This window comes from Falco punctatus (assembly GCF_963210335.1).
Source record: "Falco punctatus genome assembly, chromosome: 9".
NCBI classification, from domain to species: domain Eukaryota; kingdom Metazoa; phylum Chordata; class Aves; order Falconiformes; family Falconidae; genus Falco; species Falco punctatus.
Window position 1 is genome coordinate 49,676,115 of NC_137589.1, and position 18,222 is coordinate 49,694,336.

Consider the following 18,222-nt stretch of genomic DNA (forward strand, 5'->3'; position numbering starts at 1 on the left):
CAGCTCCACATCCCCCAAGTCTCATTGATGACCAGTTAAAACTAGCTGGTGAGGTGCCAGCGTCAAGTGTGAGCTGGGGGTTTTGCTGTGAATAAGCTTGTGCATAGAGGACTTACACCAGGAGGTGGGTAGCTGTGGCTGGGAACCACTTTGTCCAGCATCAGGGACCGTTTGAAGGGGTGGTCAGAGCCCTGTGATTGAACTGAATGCCTTGAGCTAACTCCCACAGGTGTATCAGGACCTTGAGATGCTGGGTGATGGCAGCAGAGAGGATATGGGGGGTGTCCTGAGATAAGGGTGGACGCTACTTTTGACCCCCTCATCAAGGTGAGGGTGACAAGCTAGTGCCAGCCTGGAATAATTTGAACACCTAGTTTAAAAACACCCTGACCTCTGAGCACCTTAACCTTGATTAAAAGTGGAGCTTATCACATATCTGTAGGTAGCAAAAAGGCTGTTTCCAAGAAGAATGAATCATTTCTGGAGCACTAATGCTTATAACTTCCAATCTTTTGTTCTTGCTGACGGAACCGTGCTCTCGGTCGTTCTGGCTTTAGCAACTCAGGCCAACAGTAACAACACTGCTGCAGCTTGCTGTCCCTCCCTCCCAAATGCGCCTGCCTGAATCCCACATGCTCCCTGCAATAACACTTGAATAAAACTGGCTCGGAAGGCAGCGTCTTCAGGGAGGAAAGCTCCATGTGTGCGGGAATGAATTGGTGCCGCCTTGATGGGGAGTGTCAGCACGGGACTGAATGTCAGGTCCAGGGTGCAGCTCTCGGTCACAAATGCTCCATTTTTTGTCTGCTTGGACCTCTGGAGGTGTCCAGCCTGGCCACAGGGACTGTCGTACCAACTTGTAGCACTCCTCGCATAGCAGAGATCTGTTATGTATCTGGTGCTGTGGTAATAACAAGAACCTATGTTGTCCTTCCAAACTGATGATCTTGCTATAAATAGAGAATCCAGCTGCTTGTATTGAATGGCATCAAAGAAAATCATAGGAGCAGCTATTATGCAGAATGAAGTGGATTCTGGCTGCTTTCTCTGGAGATGGTGGGGCGGGGGGATTTCTTGACAGTTGAGACGTGTGAAAGCAATACTCGAGAGCTCGGTGTGGCATATGAAATCTTCAGCGGGGAGCAGGTGAGGCGTGGTGGCTGGGATCTCCTGTCATGCCATCCCACGCTGTGCCTTCCTCCCTCCCCACCGGAGGACCTGCCTGCGCTGCTACGCGGGTGAAATGAGGAGTCACGAAAACGCAGGGTTGCTTTACTGCTTTACTCTTCAGGAAAAGGCACTTGAAACCTCTCCTGCTAGGGGGAGGTGAGTTGGCTTCGGGCTTGTGCTTGGGAGCTGCAGCGGCGCTAAAGCAGACGATTGGAGGTGTCTCAGCAAATTCTAGCTGCTGACTCACGAGTTTAGCACCTGGAGGAAGGGTGGCCGCAGGGTGGCCGGGCCTTGGTGCAGTTACGCTTGGTTGCTTGTCCCCCGTGCTCTTGGCTTCTCTCCTTGTATGCGGGCTCCAACCCCTCATGCTGAAACTGTTGTTTCCAGGGTGGCTGAGCGGTCCTGAACTTGCTGCTTTAGTCCTTCTCAGTGCCTTGGAGGCGGAGGCTTGCTCGGGATGCCTGGTTATGGCAATATTGTCTCTGCTGAATCCTTTCAGCCCCAGGTGCACATGGTGGGGGTTGTCCAGCCTGTAACAGACCTTTTCCTGGCTGACTGGGTCCTGAGCTGACTTTGCAAGTGTTCTTTTCTCAGGACGGAGGCCAGGTACTGGGGAGTTTGTGCCTGGGATCCATCCCTTGAGCCCCAGGAGGTGATGGAGGAGCGTCACCTCCTTTCCTGAGCATCTGCATTGCATCTGCAGGGCTGGCCGTGGCTGAAAAGACTGGGAGAACTGTGTTGTGGGTGGCAGTGAGGATCTGCCAAAATGAGCATCAGCCAACAAGACTTATTGTAGCCTTAACTCCTAGACAAGTGTATCGGGGAGTCTCAGAAGAAAATGAGCATGACGCAGTCCTGCAGCAGAGTCTGGCCCACAGGAGCCCTTGTACCCGGGCATTACAGTAAGCCTGTTAAGCATGAATTTCCAGAAGTCTTTGAAGCCTTTATTTAGAAAGAGCCTGAGAAGGGAGTAGGCTCTGGTGAATCAACCTCTTTGTGGTAAGTAGAGAAACCTGATCAGTCGGCTATTTATCTGCCTTCAGTGGCTTTTGCACCCAGTGTGGAGGGGTGATGCTCCTGCGGTGGGAGCAGAGGGGCTGTCTGGGGGGAAGAGCTCGCTGAACCTGCTCTGAGATGTGGGAAGAACAGAGCCAAGCTGGAAGTGGTGGCAAACAGAGGTGTGTTCCCAGGACATCAGAGAGCTCAGCCTCCCTGGCTGCTCCTTGTATCGGGTGAATCGCTGGCTTGTTCTGCCAGCGAGGTGGGAGAAGATGCCTGGCTTTGCACTTGCTGGCAAAGAACAATCAAATTTGTGAATGAATTTAAAGGGGCAGTCTGTTACAGCGTAAACCTGACTGGTGTTAACACACCCAGAAAAAGCCTCCTGGGACCTGCAGCACTGTGTGGTGGACTGTGGTGGGGTTTCTTGCCTGGTTCTTCCTTTTTTAGACAGCCAAGTCAAGTGTACGGGAATATCATAACTGCTTTGGCCTAAAGTAGTGTTAAGTGCTGGGTGGAAACCTACTTCACTTTGGGCAAGCTATAAAAAAAGAGGTTCTGCTCTTCTGTTTCAGTGCTGCTCAGCCTGAGGAAGAGTGGCTGTGGTCCCTGGCTGGCTGAAGTGTTGAGTGCTGGCAAGTCCTGGTGTCCGTCAGCATTCCTGTGAGCTGGGGCGAGCTGCTGGCTCTGCTCCACGTTGGGCATCTGGGACCTGCATTCTCCTCCTACAGGGCTGTTCTAGGGGCCAAACATTGAAGATTAAGATGCTCTGAGTGCTTATGTATGTACAGCCTTGTTTTTTCTTTGAAGAGCACAGCTTGCTTATGTTCGCATTGTCCAGGGCTCACAATAGCAAGTTTAAGTGGCCCAGGTCCCCTGAAAAGGCTGGCAGTGAATTAGGATCTGTGTTGTTCAGGGGATTGTAAGTAAAACTCTCCTGGACCTCACTGAGATCCTAAATACGAGATGTTTCTGTACCAAGCTGGCAGCATGTGCTGCTGGGAGGTGCCGGTGCTGGCAGGCAGCCTGCAGCCCCGCAGAGCTGGGTGTAGCTGCTCGGGGCAGTGTGGCAAGGACGAGACCAGGAGCTGGGCTGCACCTGGGCTATGCCAAGCTGTACCGAGCGCTGGGCGAGAAGGAGGGAGCGCAGGCAGTGACAGGTCGTGTTATTTGCAGAGATCTGCTGGGTAACAAGCTGAGCTCCTCTTTGCCAGTGTCTGACTTGCTACAAGCCCGGCCTGGAGCTTGTCCCATCCTAGTAAAAGCACAGACGGCTGTCTCGTGGATGGGGCAAACAGAAGCGAGCCTCAAGCATAGCTCTAGAAGGAGGACAGGCATGCTGGTCTCTAAACAGGTCAGAGTTTTCCCCTTTGAATTTCAGTCCAGAGAAGTAGAAAGGAAAGACGTTTCTTGAGCTTGAAAGTTGGCTTCACACAGCAGAGCGGTTGAAGATCCACATGAAACGCTGCAGCTATCTCCACCAGCCTTCTGCTCCTCTGCAACCTCTCTGCATTTCCCCACTGATACTCAGAGGAATAGATCTTAGGAGAGGAGGCAGCGAGTGCTGGCAGTGTGGCTGAGGTGGGTGGCTGGCATGGGGATATTCGTAGTGAGCTGTGAGATCTGCCTCTTACTGCCAAATCCATAGTTTCTCGCAGTGCCTCCTGTACTGCTGTCTGCTCTGGCTGTTCCCAGCACACAGGGTGTCTGCATCTGCCATCTTGGCTTGGGAGGAAGAGGCTGGTCCCTCGGCACACTGTGGTGTGTGGTTGCTCTCCTTGCACAAGGACCCAAGGGCTGGCATCGCTGACCCCAGCCCCGTGTGTGGCAGCAGGCGTTGCATGGAGCAATTCTGCAGGGCCGTGCTACCTCTTTAGGATGGGGCAAGAGTTTGGGCTCCCAAAATGGGTCCGAGGTACGACTTTCTTCCCTGCTTTCTCTGTAGCCACTAATGAGGGATGCTGCCTGTCCCTGGGCCAGCCCGGGCTGTCCTGTGGGAAGGCCATGGTGCGTTGGTGGGCAGCCTGGCGCTGGTGCCTGCAGTGGGGAGGCCAGGGTAGGTGGCACGGTGAGGGCAGGGACAGCTGTGTGGCTGTACCCCCCTGCCAGGCTGCGCGCATGGGCTCTGTGCTGTCTGGCTGTGATGGTGCAGCCACCTCTGTCCTTGTGGGCTCTCAAGGCAGAGTAACGCCATTCCCCACACCTCTCTTCCCAGGCTGTTGGGTTGTCACGGCGCTAGGACCTGCATCAATCTGAAACTTAAAAAAAACAACCCAAACTTGTCCTTTTTTTGCAAGAGGCAGTTCTGGAGAAGGGATGCTGGGGGAGTCCTCTCTGGAGCACGTTTGGTGAGCAGTGAGGTGGCTGAGGCAGCAGTGATGTGGTGGGGATCGGGGTGAAGGGCAGGACAGGGTGCAGCATGTTGGTCCACACAGATGCCACAGTGTTTGATGCCTGTTGCTAAGGAGCTGCTGTTGCCTTTGGCAGCAGGACTGGCAGATCCAAGGCACAGGATTTGTGGCATGTGGGCATCCCCCTCCCACAGCCCGTGTGGCCTTGTTTGCCAGTGAGTTTTCCACCCACAGCCTGACATGTGCAAAGACAGGCTTGTTAAATGTGCTCAGCTGGGGATTTCATTCCAGATGTTTGAGATGACCCCTTCCTCTGAGGGCAGCCAACGTGCTGATAAAACACTGTGATGCTATAAATAAACCTGTCAGCTCTACAAGGGAGAGGAGCCTTCTGTTTGAACAGGAGTTTGTTCTAAACGGGAACCCAACAGTTTGCTTTCTTCTCTTGGGGTGTATGTTGACCTCTTACTCTGGGGAGGAGCTGGAAAGTGTAGGTTTCCCTGTTGCTCTCAACCTGATGGAAGAAACTGCTTGAAGAGCGGAGAGGATCAACCTGCCTGGGGGAGGACTCTGAGAAGATTTGCTACTTTGCTTTTCTACAGGCACACACCTGCCCAGTCTCCCTTTGGAGACTTCTGCATTTGCTAGAATGAGGACATCCTCCATGTGTCGATGCTACCTGCGCGAACGTGCCACTCCTCGCGTTGGACTCTGGCTAAAATAACTCGTGCACAGCCAAAATAATGGCTGTGGGCGCTCTGCCTTCCTAGCAGAGCTGTTGCTCCCTCATTGTTGGTACAGGTGGAGTTTTCACCGGCTGTGTTGAGGAGCTGGTTCCTGCAGTGTGGGGCTGCGTTTGTGGGTCTGGGCTTCCTGCAGGTCGTGTGGGAGACCCGGCGGCGTCCTCCTGCCGGAGCCTGACAGCAGGCAGATACAGCCCCGTTGCTACAGCCGGGGAGAAGAGGCACTTGTGGCCCAGCCCTTAGGATGGGTTTTGCTTAGCTTGGGCTTGCAGGGCTGGCTCTGCTGCCCTGGAAATCAGCTCACTGAAAGGTCAGGGCCAGGAAGGGAGGGACTGTCCCTTCCATGGCTGTGAGTCATTTGGCTGGTCCAGCCTCTTGCAGGGTGCAGAGGGCAAATGCCAACCTGAGGAAGAAATGGCTGAGCAGCAGATCTTGCTCCTGGAGGCTAAATGATGTCAAAGCTTGTGTCACTGCAGAGGGATCTGCAGGGTGGTCCTGAGCTCCAGCTGGGCTGATGTGTGGCAGGAGCATTGCCCGCAGGCAGCTGCACAGGGACAAAGATGGGTCAAACTGTGGCAATGACACAGTATTTTGCTGGGAGCCGGTCTGCAGCCTCAGAGTGGAGAGCTGTATTAGGTGTGACTTGTGTGATGGGCTGGCTGGTTGTGGGAGGTGGGATGTCCCCTGGGTCACAGGGAGCAACTGCCAAGTCCTCTGTGTGCTAGAGGCTGCTGCTGGTGTGGGAGATGCTGCTCGATGTGTGTCAGCTCCAGATAACTTGCCTCCTAGAGCCTGGCTGTGGGCTTGGGTTTGAGTTGAGATGGAAAGCATGAACTACTCTTCTAGACAACTCTTCTCCATCCACATTAGAGGCCGAATCCCCTTTCTGCCCCTGCGCTGGGCTCTTGGGAAGGAAGAAGATTAAAACCTTCCCAGACAATCCTTAACCTCGTGCCAGACTCGTCGCTGCCTCTAGCATTTGGTGTAAGCTCTGCTCACGCCTCGCTGGCTTGTGAAATGCTCAAGACTACTTGTGTCTCTGAGAACTGACAGGATGGACCCAGAAGGATGGGGACAGCTGAGAATTAATTAGGAGCTGCTGGTTTAATTAGTAGTGTCTCAGTATGTTCGTGCATGAGGGCTGGGTGCTGAGGGAGTAGCATATCTTGTGAGCATCCATCCTTCCTGCTTAGCAGACTTGAGCCCTTTGTGTCCGGTGTTGTACTGGTGTGTTGCTGTGTAAATGCCATCAGTACAAAGGCCTCATCCTGCCCCTCTTCGGGTTCTCAGTGTCCTTGGTGTCCACTTTCCAGGGAGCTTTTCTAGGAATTGCCCAGTCTCTACAAACTAGTTGAGACTAACTTGCTCTGTCTGTGGGTCTTGCTGTCTCCCAGGCTTTCTGTTTTCCCAGTACCATCTGGTCCCACTTTACTGGCAGTGTGGGTAACCTCAAACCCATCATCTTCATCCAGATCCAGGGCAGGGGCTTTACAGGGCCAGAAGACCTCAGGGCATACCAAAACTCGTGATCTTTCTTGAACCCAGAGGTTTCACTCGAAGGTGAAGCTGTGTGTTGAGGTGGCCTCCTGCTGCCACTGTGACAGCCCATGAAGTCTGTCGAGGGCAGATCCCCGCTGCCATCGGTCAGGGAGTGGTTGGGGCTCAGGGCCATCCATCATCCCCTTCTCCCAGGGCTGTTTCTGACCCCTGGGGCATGCAGAGCCAGGGCAGGGGAGAGGTGGCTCGTTCCCAGCTCATGGGATGCTCTGGGTGTACAGATGGCAGCTTGAGGAAATCTAATTAAAACGTGGTGATAGCTGCCTGCCGAGGCTCTGATGGAGAGGGATGAGGAAGGGGGGATCTGGCTTCCCGTGGCAGGTTTCCATGAAATGAAGACTTCTCTGATGCAGACTCACTTGTCTCCCACAGCGCTTCCTCTGCCTCTTCTCCCCCGTTATCTGGATCCAGTCCCACGCAAGTTTCCCAAAGGGTGTCTCAGTCCCCAGGTACCCTGTGAGCCCATTCCAAATGTGTGCCCCGGTCCCCTGTGCTGTGTGCGGTCACTGCAGACGCACAGGGTGGCTTTGCCATCCATCTCGTCCCTTTCTCACAGGGCTGGGTGCCTCCTTCTCTGCAGCAGGGACGGCTGGAGCCTCCGGGTCCAACACACAGCTGGGGCCATGTGCTGACTCAAGCAGGCTTCAGCTGGCAAAAGCCCAGGGCTTTTTTTTTTTTTTTTCCTAAGTGCCATTTCAGAGCTCAGTCGCCAGCTCTTTGGCTGTCCTTGCTGAGGAAGGGGAGTGACAGGACAGTCCGTTTGTCCTGCATAAGCTGCTGCCAAATGCGACAGCCACCACCCTCCATGGTTTTTGCTGCTTCCCTTCCCCACCCCAGAAAATCCAAACCAACCAAGCTGTCAGCACCTCCTGCCCGCTGCTGCTGTCTGTTGCCTGTACCTGTTGCAGCAGGTGTGTGACACAAGCGACTTGAAGCCAGGGGTGGTCACTTGGGACTGGCCCTGCTGCTGCTAAGTGCAGGGTGGCCGGTGAGACATTGCTTGCTCAGCGCGTCACTGGATTTTGGCAGCAGGGTTGTGCACACACAGCCTGCCCCTGGCAGGGGAGGGGGATGTCTGTCCTCTGCTTTCCTCTTGCCTGTGATGCCACACCAGCTCCCCACTGAAGGCCATCTCACTGGGTCACCAGAAAAAGTAATTTGAAGTCTACGGCTGCTCTCCTTAAATCACCTTGGAAGAAGGCAGACGTGCCCAGCTCCTGGTATCTCTATTTTTACTTCATGCAGAGATGGATATGGCTGAGCTGTCTCCTTTTATTTCCAGCATTTGGCACGTGCTGTAGCATGTTGCTAAAGATGTGTCTGGCTGGATGTGAAGCTGCCTGCTTCCCTGAATCCCTGGGGGACTGCAGGGGTGAAGGGCTCTTGCCTTCTGCGTGGCTTCGTAATGCTTTTCTTCTCTGCTTGCTGTTCTTTGCCTCCCCCTTCCATTTCCCGTACAGTTTTTTGACTTATTTTGACTGTATTTATTCAAAGCAGCCTGGATAAACAGGGAGCAAGAGTGTATTAACTGGGGCTGCTGGTAGCACTGGATTCTAGAGACATTTTTAATGGGTTTCTAGTAACTGGAACTGGCCTGTTCTGATGTAGAAACCTTTAATTGCTCTATCTGCAGCTTGGCACAGAGATTTCCTTGGGAAGGCTCAGCACGTTTAGCCTCCTGACAGTCAGGCTGACAAGCTTTGCACCTCAGTTGACTCCAGTTGCAGCAGCTCCAGTGGTGCTGGTTTGCCAGACCTGGCCCACCAATGCTGGTTTGAGCTTGCAGCTGCCTGTGTGCCCGAGTTGTGCCTGTCAGCTGCCCCCTGCCCTCCTCCTGATTGTGGGCAGGAGTCCATACACAGTAGCTGGGCAGGTCCCCAGTGTCCTGCTTTGCCCATGGGATGCTCATGGAGAGGCTGACACGGTTAGGTGCTCCAGAACCTGGTTAGGAATAAGATGAATGGTTTGACCTGTTGAACTGGGCACCTCTGAAACCTCCTAGATAACCTGGGGGGAAATGAACCCTGCAGCTGCCAGGCTTTCCTGCTGGGGCTTGCTGGGGGGGTGAAATGGGGGGGCTCTCAGGCTCCCCCCAGCATTGCCCACCCTGTGGGGGGCTGGCTGGCGAGGGGGAGTGAGTTAGTCCACTGGCACTTCCAGGAGCCAGGGGGATGAGCTGGGACACGTGATCCCCATATCTGGCCATAGCTCAGCTGCAGGGCAATGTGTAAGCTCAGAGCTGTTGTCTGCTCCGTTTCTCCCCCAGTGAGGCAGAGAGAAGTCATGTTTCTGGAGTAGGTTGGACAGGATGCTCCACAACAAATCCTCTGCCACCTGAACTGCTCCAAGGCTTGTCCTACATCTCATGACTTGGTGAGCCTGGTAATGGTATGCTAGCAGCTTTGGAGAGCGCAAAGGGAAGAGTTTTTCCATTGCTATGGAATTGTTTTCAAGCTTTTCAGCTTTCTGCCCCTTTGCTTGCCCTCACGCACCGGGAATGGCAGCCCCAGGGAGTGTGGCGGTCAGGAACATGGCTAGAGAGGGCTGTCCTCGGTGGGGATGTGGGACTGGGACCCCTGAGAACCCCAGAGCTCTTCCTCCAGGGACCATCCCTCCTCTGTAGGCAGAGGCTGGCTGTGACCACACCAGTTTGGGGTGTCAGTGGTTAACTGAGAAGCCTGGGAGCTGGCAGCTCCTGTGCCTGCTACAGAGAACTCGTTATCTAGCTGCAGTGAGACTTTTAGATAAGGACTTTAGCTTTGATGGGGGGTTATAGGGGGGGTCCACAATCGCAGCAGGGACCACCAGGCAAGGGTTGGCTCCAAGTGTCGGGCTGCAAACCCATTGCCTTTGGTTGCTGAGTCTGTCTGCCGTGGGAAGGGAGATGGCCATAACATGTGTGTGTGTTTGAACATGCCCACCCACCTGCCTCCCAGGAACAGGAATGCCTCAGCACCGCAATGCAGCAAGCGGGCTTGGGCTTGAATTCAAGGCCATCATCCCCTTATCTGGGTGTTGCAACAGATGGTGGTGATCTGTAAACTTCTGTGGCGAAGGGAGGCTGAGGGGGAGCTGTTCAGGGGCTGTTCCTCCTGAAGGATGCGAGCGTTCCCCAGTTCTTGGTTGGGCTTTTCTCACCCGCATCTCCCCCATGTGAAAATGTGGGAGTGGAGCGGCTGTCTGTGCTAACTCAGAGCAGGACAGGCCTGTTGTGAGCCCAAACATGTGGTGGGATGTCCAAGGTGGGAGCGTGAGAGCTGGTACCAGCGTGTGAGTACACAGGCTGCCACCCTACTGAAACCACTCCCTGCTCCTTCTGGTGCTGAGACCCCTATGTGATTTTGGCTCTGCCAGCTGGCAGAAGAGGACTGGATGTCACCCGGGGGTGTGCAGGCAGGTTCGGTGTGGTGGTTTGCTTCGAGAGGGGTCCTGTGTCTGCTCAGACCGGGTGGGCTGTGTGCCGTGATGTGGGCAGCTCCTGTTGTGGGCCACGCTCTCCTGTTCTCCCCCTGCCTTGGAAGTGCCGATGCACATCACAGACACAAAACAAGTGAGCCAACGTGTCTTGCTTCTGTATTGATGTTTGGTTAATGAGAGTTGGCATCTGGAGCTGCTTATCCTTTGCCCTTGAGATAAAACAGCACTTTGACTGCAACCGGTTCTGGTATTCAAAGTCGTGATCAGGCCGTGAAGGTATGGCAGGAGATCTGACGGGGGAGGCTGTTCTTCATTGTGGGATTAGAGGCTTTTAAGCCCTGAGGAGACCATTCTGCCTGAATGCATGTAGCAAAGCACCAGTAAGGGGTCTGAGGTAAGGGCTGTGCATTCCCCTTGCAAAGAGGGCTGGGTTTGGGTTTCTTTCCACCCTGTCTTGAGTCAGTGTGGAGGACAAGGTCACACTGGCCAGGCAGGTGCTCTGGAGAGCTGTTTGAGGTGGCTATAAGCAGCATCACTTGCAGCCCTTGGTGTCTGGGTAGGTGGGTGGAGGTGGTGAGATGAGCATGGCTGAGAAGGCTTGTGCAGTGGGGAGGGGGGAGAGCTCCGAAGCCAACGCAAATTGGCCACCTTTCTCCCAGGGAGATGCTTCCTGTGAGACGTGGCTTGAATACAGGGGAGCAGATGGGTGAAATGGGAAAAGAGTCTGTCTGGTAGCGCCTGCCACCTTCCTGCCAGCAGAGCTGTTCATCTGGCAAATCTGGGGAGGGAATTCTGTGGGATCCATTAAAGCTGTTGCAAAACCTGGTGAGAATCAGGACAGGAGATGTTCAGGCTGGGACAACCCTGAAGGCCCAGTCTGTGCCTCGATAGGTCTGCCTGCATCCTCCCTGCGTGGGGGTAGCACAGCAGATCATCTTGTGCTGTGCACCAAGGCCAGTCTGTCGCGTTTGTCTGTCTCTTAAGGTGCAGTGTCGACATCAGAGCTCGATTTCAACCTCCCATGAATTGGCCAAGACTAACTGAAAATGTCTTGTGGGTACCTCTTCTGAAAGCCACGTAGCTCATTGCCACAGGGTGAGCTCTGGGGTGACTTTCCCATGGCAAGACACAAACATAGCTTAGATTACTGTCCTTGCTTTGGGAGGGTCAGATACTTCCAGACCTTGCTGTGTGGCTTTGCTGAGAGCCCTGTGTCGCTAACAGGAGGAGGAAGCCACTCACTTGAAGTGGTGTCTGGCTGCTGAGAAGCAACATGTTTATCAACGTGACTGGAGGTCCTGGTGAAGGACGAGCGTTAATGGCCAAAGTGGTTCTGCTGCAGTCCTTTGAAGTAGAGGCTGACCCCGGGACATGGGAGCAGTGTCCCACGAGCTGGGGATGTCCTTGTGAGGGTGGGTGGGCTGTGAACTCAAGCAGCAGCTGAGCTTGTTCAGGCTGTACTGGGGGGTCCAGCTCTCCGCTGCTGCTGTGGACAGGGCTGTACACCTTTTTTAGCAGGCTAACGGGCTCGTGCCAATGTATCTCTCCTTGCAGGGATGGTGGGACACTTGCTGGGATGCCCAGATACTTGTGTGGTGGGAGGTAGCAGAGCCCGCTGCCACTCATCCCAGTCTGGAATGTGACAGCCATGCGTATAGGAGAGCATCACGGCCACAAAGGTCTCTGCTGTCAGCCTGAGCACCGAGGCTGATGCGCATATTGGGAAGGGGGATATTGCTTCATTTGGGACAAACTAGAGAGAGGGTTGCTGCTCAGGGAGCTGAAATCACTGCTGTTAAAGGCTTTCACAGAGCAAGGAGGCTAGCTCGAGGACTTGAAAGGTGATAATACCTGGGAATAGCACGGGGGTAGCAGGGAGTGTGCAATAGTGCTGTGAGTAAGGGGAAAACGTGCTTCTGAAATGAAAGCATGACCTGATTCCTTTGCTCCATTTTTCCACCCTGTATGTGTTTTCATGAGGCACTGCTGCACAAGTCCATATACAGTACCTGAAGCAAGCCTGAACCTGAGGTTTTGCTTTCTGCCGGTGCTTATGTGTGTGCTTTTTCTCAACAGCCATCAAGGTGAGCTGTGTTGGATCCTGTGGGGTGTCTAACAAGATCAATGACACAGCATGGACCGTGGAGGAGCAGTACTTTAACAGCACGCTGTCTCTGGCAGACAAAGGTAAGGTCCGCAAAGATGCGGTGGAGATCTGTGATTCTGAGATGGTTTACAGAAAAGTGTCACCAAGACTTCAGCATCTTCTCGATGTGAAATACCCCTTCATAGGCTGGCTTGGTCTGTGTATGGAGGATGGGAGCCAGTATTAGAGACTACAAGAGCTTAGAAGGAGCTGTGCTGAGAGGCATCCTGAATAGCTGCAGAACTTGGCCGCCACCCTGCAAACACTGCTTGCATCCTCTGGCCCTCGTCTTCCTGAAACGGAGCTGCCAGCCGTGACTTTCAGTTTTTTTCAAGGCCCTGCGGGTTCACTCTGCTCCACTTCTTATGTATGTTGTCTGTGGTGGTCACAAAACACTGATCAAAGCTGGTCAGTAGAAGCCAGTTGTGGGCCAGGAGTAGTTTACACTGAAAGAGATGTGAAGGTGGCACTTGTCCTCCAAGAGAGATGCTGAGAGCATGGCAGGAGCAGCCTAGGACAGTTTGCCTCCACACCCCCTCGCAAGCCGAGATGCCCAGAGATAGCAACAGGGTTGTATTATCCCGTGGGGTAAAGTGACACCAGCAGCCTCTGGGGAATCTGGGCTGGAATGAATGCTGTCTTTCTGCTGTTAAATAGGTCAGCCTTACCACAAATAATTCATGCTGTGCCCTGGCTCCTGTTGAAATCGAGATGTGCCAGTATTCACCTGCTGAAGGCAGTGGCTGTAGCAGTAACTAACATGGCAGAAGCCCCGGGGTAGCAGGAGCTCAGCCCTCTGATGCTGTTTTATCTAATAACAGGAAACGGGTAGAACAGAAGTGGCAGTTCCTGCTAGCTCAACAATTTTTCAAGCAGAGCTTTTAGCGTTGAGGGGAGACTGACCTCATCCTCGCAGCAACTGGCGAGAGCGCTGCTTGCTCTCAGGCCCGGGAGAAGGGAGACAGCTGGTTGGCTTGCCTCTTGGCTTGGCTCATGGCCCAGGGGCTGCAGTTGGAGGTGAACTGCCTGGGAGGGCAATGAGAATTGTTCCTGATTTTTGAATGCAGCACTGAGCACAGCCAGAGTGCCCAGCTGTGAATGTCAGGATAGCAAAATCCCGGAGGCGGGGGCCATTGAGCTTAGATGAGTTGGGAGCTGGAGGCTGCAAACAATTGTGGACTCCTAGAGAGGTTTAAACCTGCAACTGCATTGGAAAATGCACCTTCCGAATTTTTTTGTTTGTTTGTTTCTAATATTTAATGATTCAAGGGAGAGCTGTGATACTGTGGTCAGTTCTGTCCTGGTAAAGCTGAGCCGTGGCAAAAGTCAACAAGGAGAGACAGGAGTGTGAAGAGGTGGGTGTGCTGTTGGTTTGCAGCCCCTCAAAGATTTTGATAGTCACTTCAGCAGTCCTTGTGAGGTTCCCTATGGGAGCCATCCCCTTGACAGCTAGGGCCGGTGTGGACTGGGAAGGATGGAAGGAAAATGCAGTAATGGCTACACGCTTTCATGGCTCTGAAACGCCCCCTTTGAAAGCCCAAATTCCAAAGACAGCCACAATTTGGTATTCCCAGCTCTTAAACTGTTAATGGAAAGCCCTAATCTTTTGGCTTACAATTTTCTGGGACCCAGACTCTTGCGTATCACCCAGTGCAGTGCTGCTATCTGTCAGCCACTGTGTTGCAGACTCTGCCAGCCTTGAGCAGGCACCAGGGCTGGGGTGGCAGGGCTGGGCTGCTCGCTCTGTGCCGGAGCCAGTCGTGGAGCTGGCAGCTGCCCAGCTGCCCAGCTGCCCGTCCGGAATGTGATGGGACAAAACAGGCCAGCTGAAGTCTTCCAGAGCTACCACAGCTCCAGGCAAGCGAGGGAAAGAAACGGTAGTGCATGACTTACCAGGGATGTAATGAATTGAAGGGAAAATCTGAGGCATGATTGTCCTGTCTTGCAAAGCTGCAGTGCAATTATGGGGTGAAGCCTGGTCTCTGCTACCAGCAATCAGTCTGGAGCAGTGTGCCAGGTACTTACGGTCACTGACCTGTGCCCTTCAGCTTTTTGTGTCAGAGTGGACCCAACTGATGGGAGCTCTCAGCCTCTGGCTTCCAGCTGCAGGGAAGCAGATAAGAAGTCGGGCAGTCCCTGTGCGTGGGGTGGCAGCCAAGGGCAGCGCTCGTGGGGCGTTTACTCTTTGCGCGACTGGTACGAGCTCAGGAGTTACTGTCCTGGACTTGCCGTGTTTGTCCTGTGTCTTTCTTCAGGCAGGGTGGCTGGGCCCCTGTGAGAACATAGGGGTGGGCTGTATGTGCGAGGGGACGGTATCGATGCTGCCTTTGGACCCGAATGCTCCAGTAGAGATGGCTTTGAAACCGTCCCTTGCAATTGCTGCACTGGCCTGTGCGGATATGGAAACAAAAGCCCTGGGGGCTGGCAGCGCTCCAGCCTGTGTCACGGGGAAGCGAGATAACGGTTATCACAGCCCTCGTGGTGGCATTGATGCATGTCTGGGCTGGCAGAGCAGCAAGGGAAGCCAGGCTGCTTCTCCGTGTCTGTGCCTCTGTACGTGCCTACCTGCCTTCCTTCTCCGAGGGCTGCTGGCAGCACAGCGTCCTGGCACGGCACGTGCAGCGCGGCAGTGGCAGGGGTTCGCTGGGACAGTCATGCAGTGACCTGGTGCAGGCAGTGCCTCGGTGCTGACTCAGCCGTGGTGGTTTTAGGCTCCCCAGGAATAGCTCTCAGCTGCCCCAGCCTTTCCTGAACAGATCGTGAAGGAGCTTCATGCGGGCGGACCGTCCCTTGGTGCCTGCTCTGCACAAAGCAGGGCTGTCCTTTTCCCTGTGCCTCTAGCCAGCAGTGTTCAGCAGCGACGGGCTTCTCCGGTGTCTGGCAGAAAAGCGGTTGCCTCTGGGGAGCCGCAGCCAGTGCTTGTGGGTGCTCCCTGGGGTGCCTCCCTTGCAGGTCTGACACTTGGCTGGGAGGGGACACTGAGGCAGGCTTGTACCCTTAGGGCACGGGGTGTTGAGCTTGCTGATGGAAGCCCAGGGAGCAGATGAGTTCAGGGAGCTGGAAGTGTTTCCAAGCAAGGACCTCCAAAGGAGCATGGGGCCAGCTGGGCTGCTCACCCCCAGCATGTGCCTCCTTCCCTTCCAGCATCTGACAGCCACCGGTGAAAAGCAGCAGGCTCTGTGAGCAAAGGTTACTGCGGCTGTGGACAAATACTGCGGTGGCCTATGGGATGTCCTACCACGTGCGTAAAAATGTGTAGAACCCCCCCAGGGTGAACACGTGCCCTCTTCTTTCAGGTGAGGGCTGGCTGTGCCCACCCATCCTTCTCACGCCTGGAAAAGCAAACAGCAGAAGGGCAGGCAGGGACCACAGGAGGCCACGTCCTGCCTTTCTGTGGTTCTGCAAGAGTGTCTTATGCACAAAGGGAGATGTCACCTCCCAGCAGCACAAATGGAAAACGAATGAATGAAGGGGAGGAATTTGCTTCTGCCTCAGAGGGCTCTTCTCTTCCTCTGTGTGTGTCCCCTTACAGCAAGGCTGTTACCTCTCCTTTTTGAACCTGTGCATTAAGAAAACAAAAAAGGAAGGGGGAACAGCATGTCCCCGCTGCAAGGGGTAACTGGCAGCCAGGCTGTGCCCTGGGGCAGGGGGTGGTGATGCCAGGCATCCTGCTGGCACCATCCCCAGCCCTCTTGCAGAGGGCTCATCCAGCCTGACAGCATCAGCTTAGGTTGAGGGAGGATCCCAGGTGTCCCTGAGGCCATGCAGCCAACAAATCTCCATCTTGCTTGTCTCAGTGCTCCAGCGGGGCCACAGCGGTGCTGGCACCTGGAGGACGGTGCAGCGAGGCGGACTCAGCCTGAAAAACAACCCGCCGCGCTCTGTCCCTTCCCACATCCTGAGCAGTAACTTCAAAAAACGGTGATCTGTGTTCTTTGAGGACGTGGGGGGAAGGGGAGAGGAACTATCGAGCCTTAGATTGCTCTTTAAGCATCTAAGAGCGACACGGCACTTCTCCACCCACACACCATTGCATTGAAATAAGTGAGGGGGCAGCTCATCCTCTGTAGCATCAGCTGTTGCTTTTATTACCCACTGTTTTGTTGATTTTTTTTTTTTTAATGGTGTACGTTGTATGAGAAATGAGGCGAGCCCTGAAATAGCCCAGATGCCCGCTTTGCAATGTCAGGCACTTGTTTAAGGCACTGGCCTCATCCTTAATTCCCCTTCTCTCCCACCCTCAGAACAGCATCCAGGGTGTGGAAGACTCAGCCTTGCCGTTGGAGCATTCGCAGGTTGGCGAGCGGTGTTTTTGTTACAGAGGACCCTGCTTGCATCGGTGCTGGCGTGGTGCGTGTCCCCGCTCGAGCAGTGCGGTGGCCGTGCACTGGGAATTTCTCGCTGGGCTGGCCGGTGCCGAGCGGGAGCCGGAGGCAGCAGGCACCCGTGAGCTGCTGGGGGATTGCACAGGGCTGCGCTGTAGCCTTGGCAATAACACACAAGCCAGCGGTTTCATGAACTCGAGCTCTTGACATAAAAGCTGCTGGAAAGTGCTGAGCATATACCAGCTGGTCTGGAGCCTCTGGCTGCTGTGTTTGCTGGAGAGCACACTGCGGCACCGGGGAGGTCACCCAGCCCACCAGTGGCTCTCGGGGGAGGCACATTATTTGCTTCCTGGAGGGGAGGCTGATGGGGAGATTTGCTTTTCCCACTTGGCTTGAGTTTGACTTGTACTTCGACTGTTCCCTGGTGCTGTTTTTTCTTGGGTCCTTTTTTTGTAAAGAATCGCAATAGGAGTGTGGGGGTGTTGGGTTTCTGTAGGTGTCAGCAGTGCAGGAGATCAAGTGCGCCAGTTGCCCTGAGTACAAAATAGCACCGCTTGTACCCGCTGCTCTTGGACAGAGAGATGCTTCTCTTGATCCGATATAATGGAGTAATTCAGCTCTGCGGAGGCCTCCTGCTCTTCTCTCCCTCCCCTGCTGCAGCTCTGGCCTTAATCAGCCACCGAGGAGTAGGTCTGTCGTGTGCCTGTACCCACATGGGGCTGTTTTCTTTGGACACTCCGTATCTCCGATGGCACACACAGCTTTTGGCCCTGTGGATGTGTTGTGCATGGAAAGGTAGACTTTCGGTTTTTTTCATTTCCTTTAAATCCTACTTGTACCTGAGTTGAACCCGTGCAGGGAGCTGGCTGTAATTTCCAGTTGACCTTAGTTTTGGCAGCTTGTTAGCTAGCGAGAAGGCGCTGCAGGGAATTCCTGGCTGCTCCACGCACTTCCTCTGCTGGCAGATTTCTTGCACAAATTGCTAAAAGGGGCAGTTGTGCATCACCTCATCTCTGGGTTCTCTGCCGGACTGGCACAACACCTTCATGGCCAAGAGTTGGCACAGGGTGACGATCCTGTCTTGCAGCTGAATTGCAGGAGCTTGGCGACCTGACTTAAGCAGGCATTGAGAGACTCTGTCTCTTGTTCTGTGCTCAGGAATCACTGTGCCAGCAGGAGGTAGTGAAGCAGCAGGTGATGCTCCTGGGCAGCCCCTGGCTGGGTGAGAGCAGGAAGGTGCCCGTGGGCAGTGGTGAGCCGTTAAAGGGTTCTGGAGCGGTGACTGCAGGGTCAGCCCAGGAAAACCACACGGAAGGAGCTGCAGTTGCTTTAGGTCACAGCTGCTTCCTCAGCGCTTCCCAGTTTCTTGCCTCAATAGATCACTGTTAATCCTCAGCGTTTTTTGCAGCATTGCCATACCACCAGATCCTGCGAATTCATTGAAAATCTCACGGAAAGTGGCTGACAGAGATTTATGAGCAGTGGCGCCCTAGCTTCAGTGCTGGTCTTTCCTG

The 18,222-nt window shown here is 54.3% G+C and overlaps 1 protein-coding gene across 2 annotated transcripts in view; it reads left to right on the plus strand.

Moving 5' to 3' along the window:
• ARRDC1 (arrestin domain containing 1) overlaps positions 1-18,222 on the plus strand; it is a 39,602-nt gene that overhangs the window by 5,660 nt on the left and 15,720 nt on the right. For both annotated transcript variants that reach the window (XM_080402143.1, XM_080402144.1), the window contains exon 2: positions 12,314-12,424. In XM_080402143.1, coding sequence (XP_080258269.1) covers positions 12,314-12,424 — 111 coding nt within the window. The remainder of the gene's footprint in view (positions 1-12,313; positions 12,425-18,222) is intronic.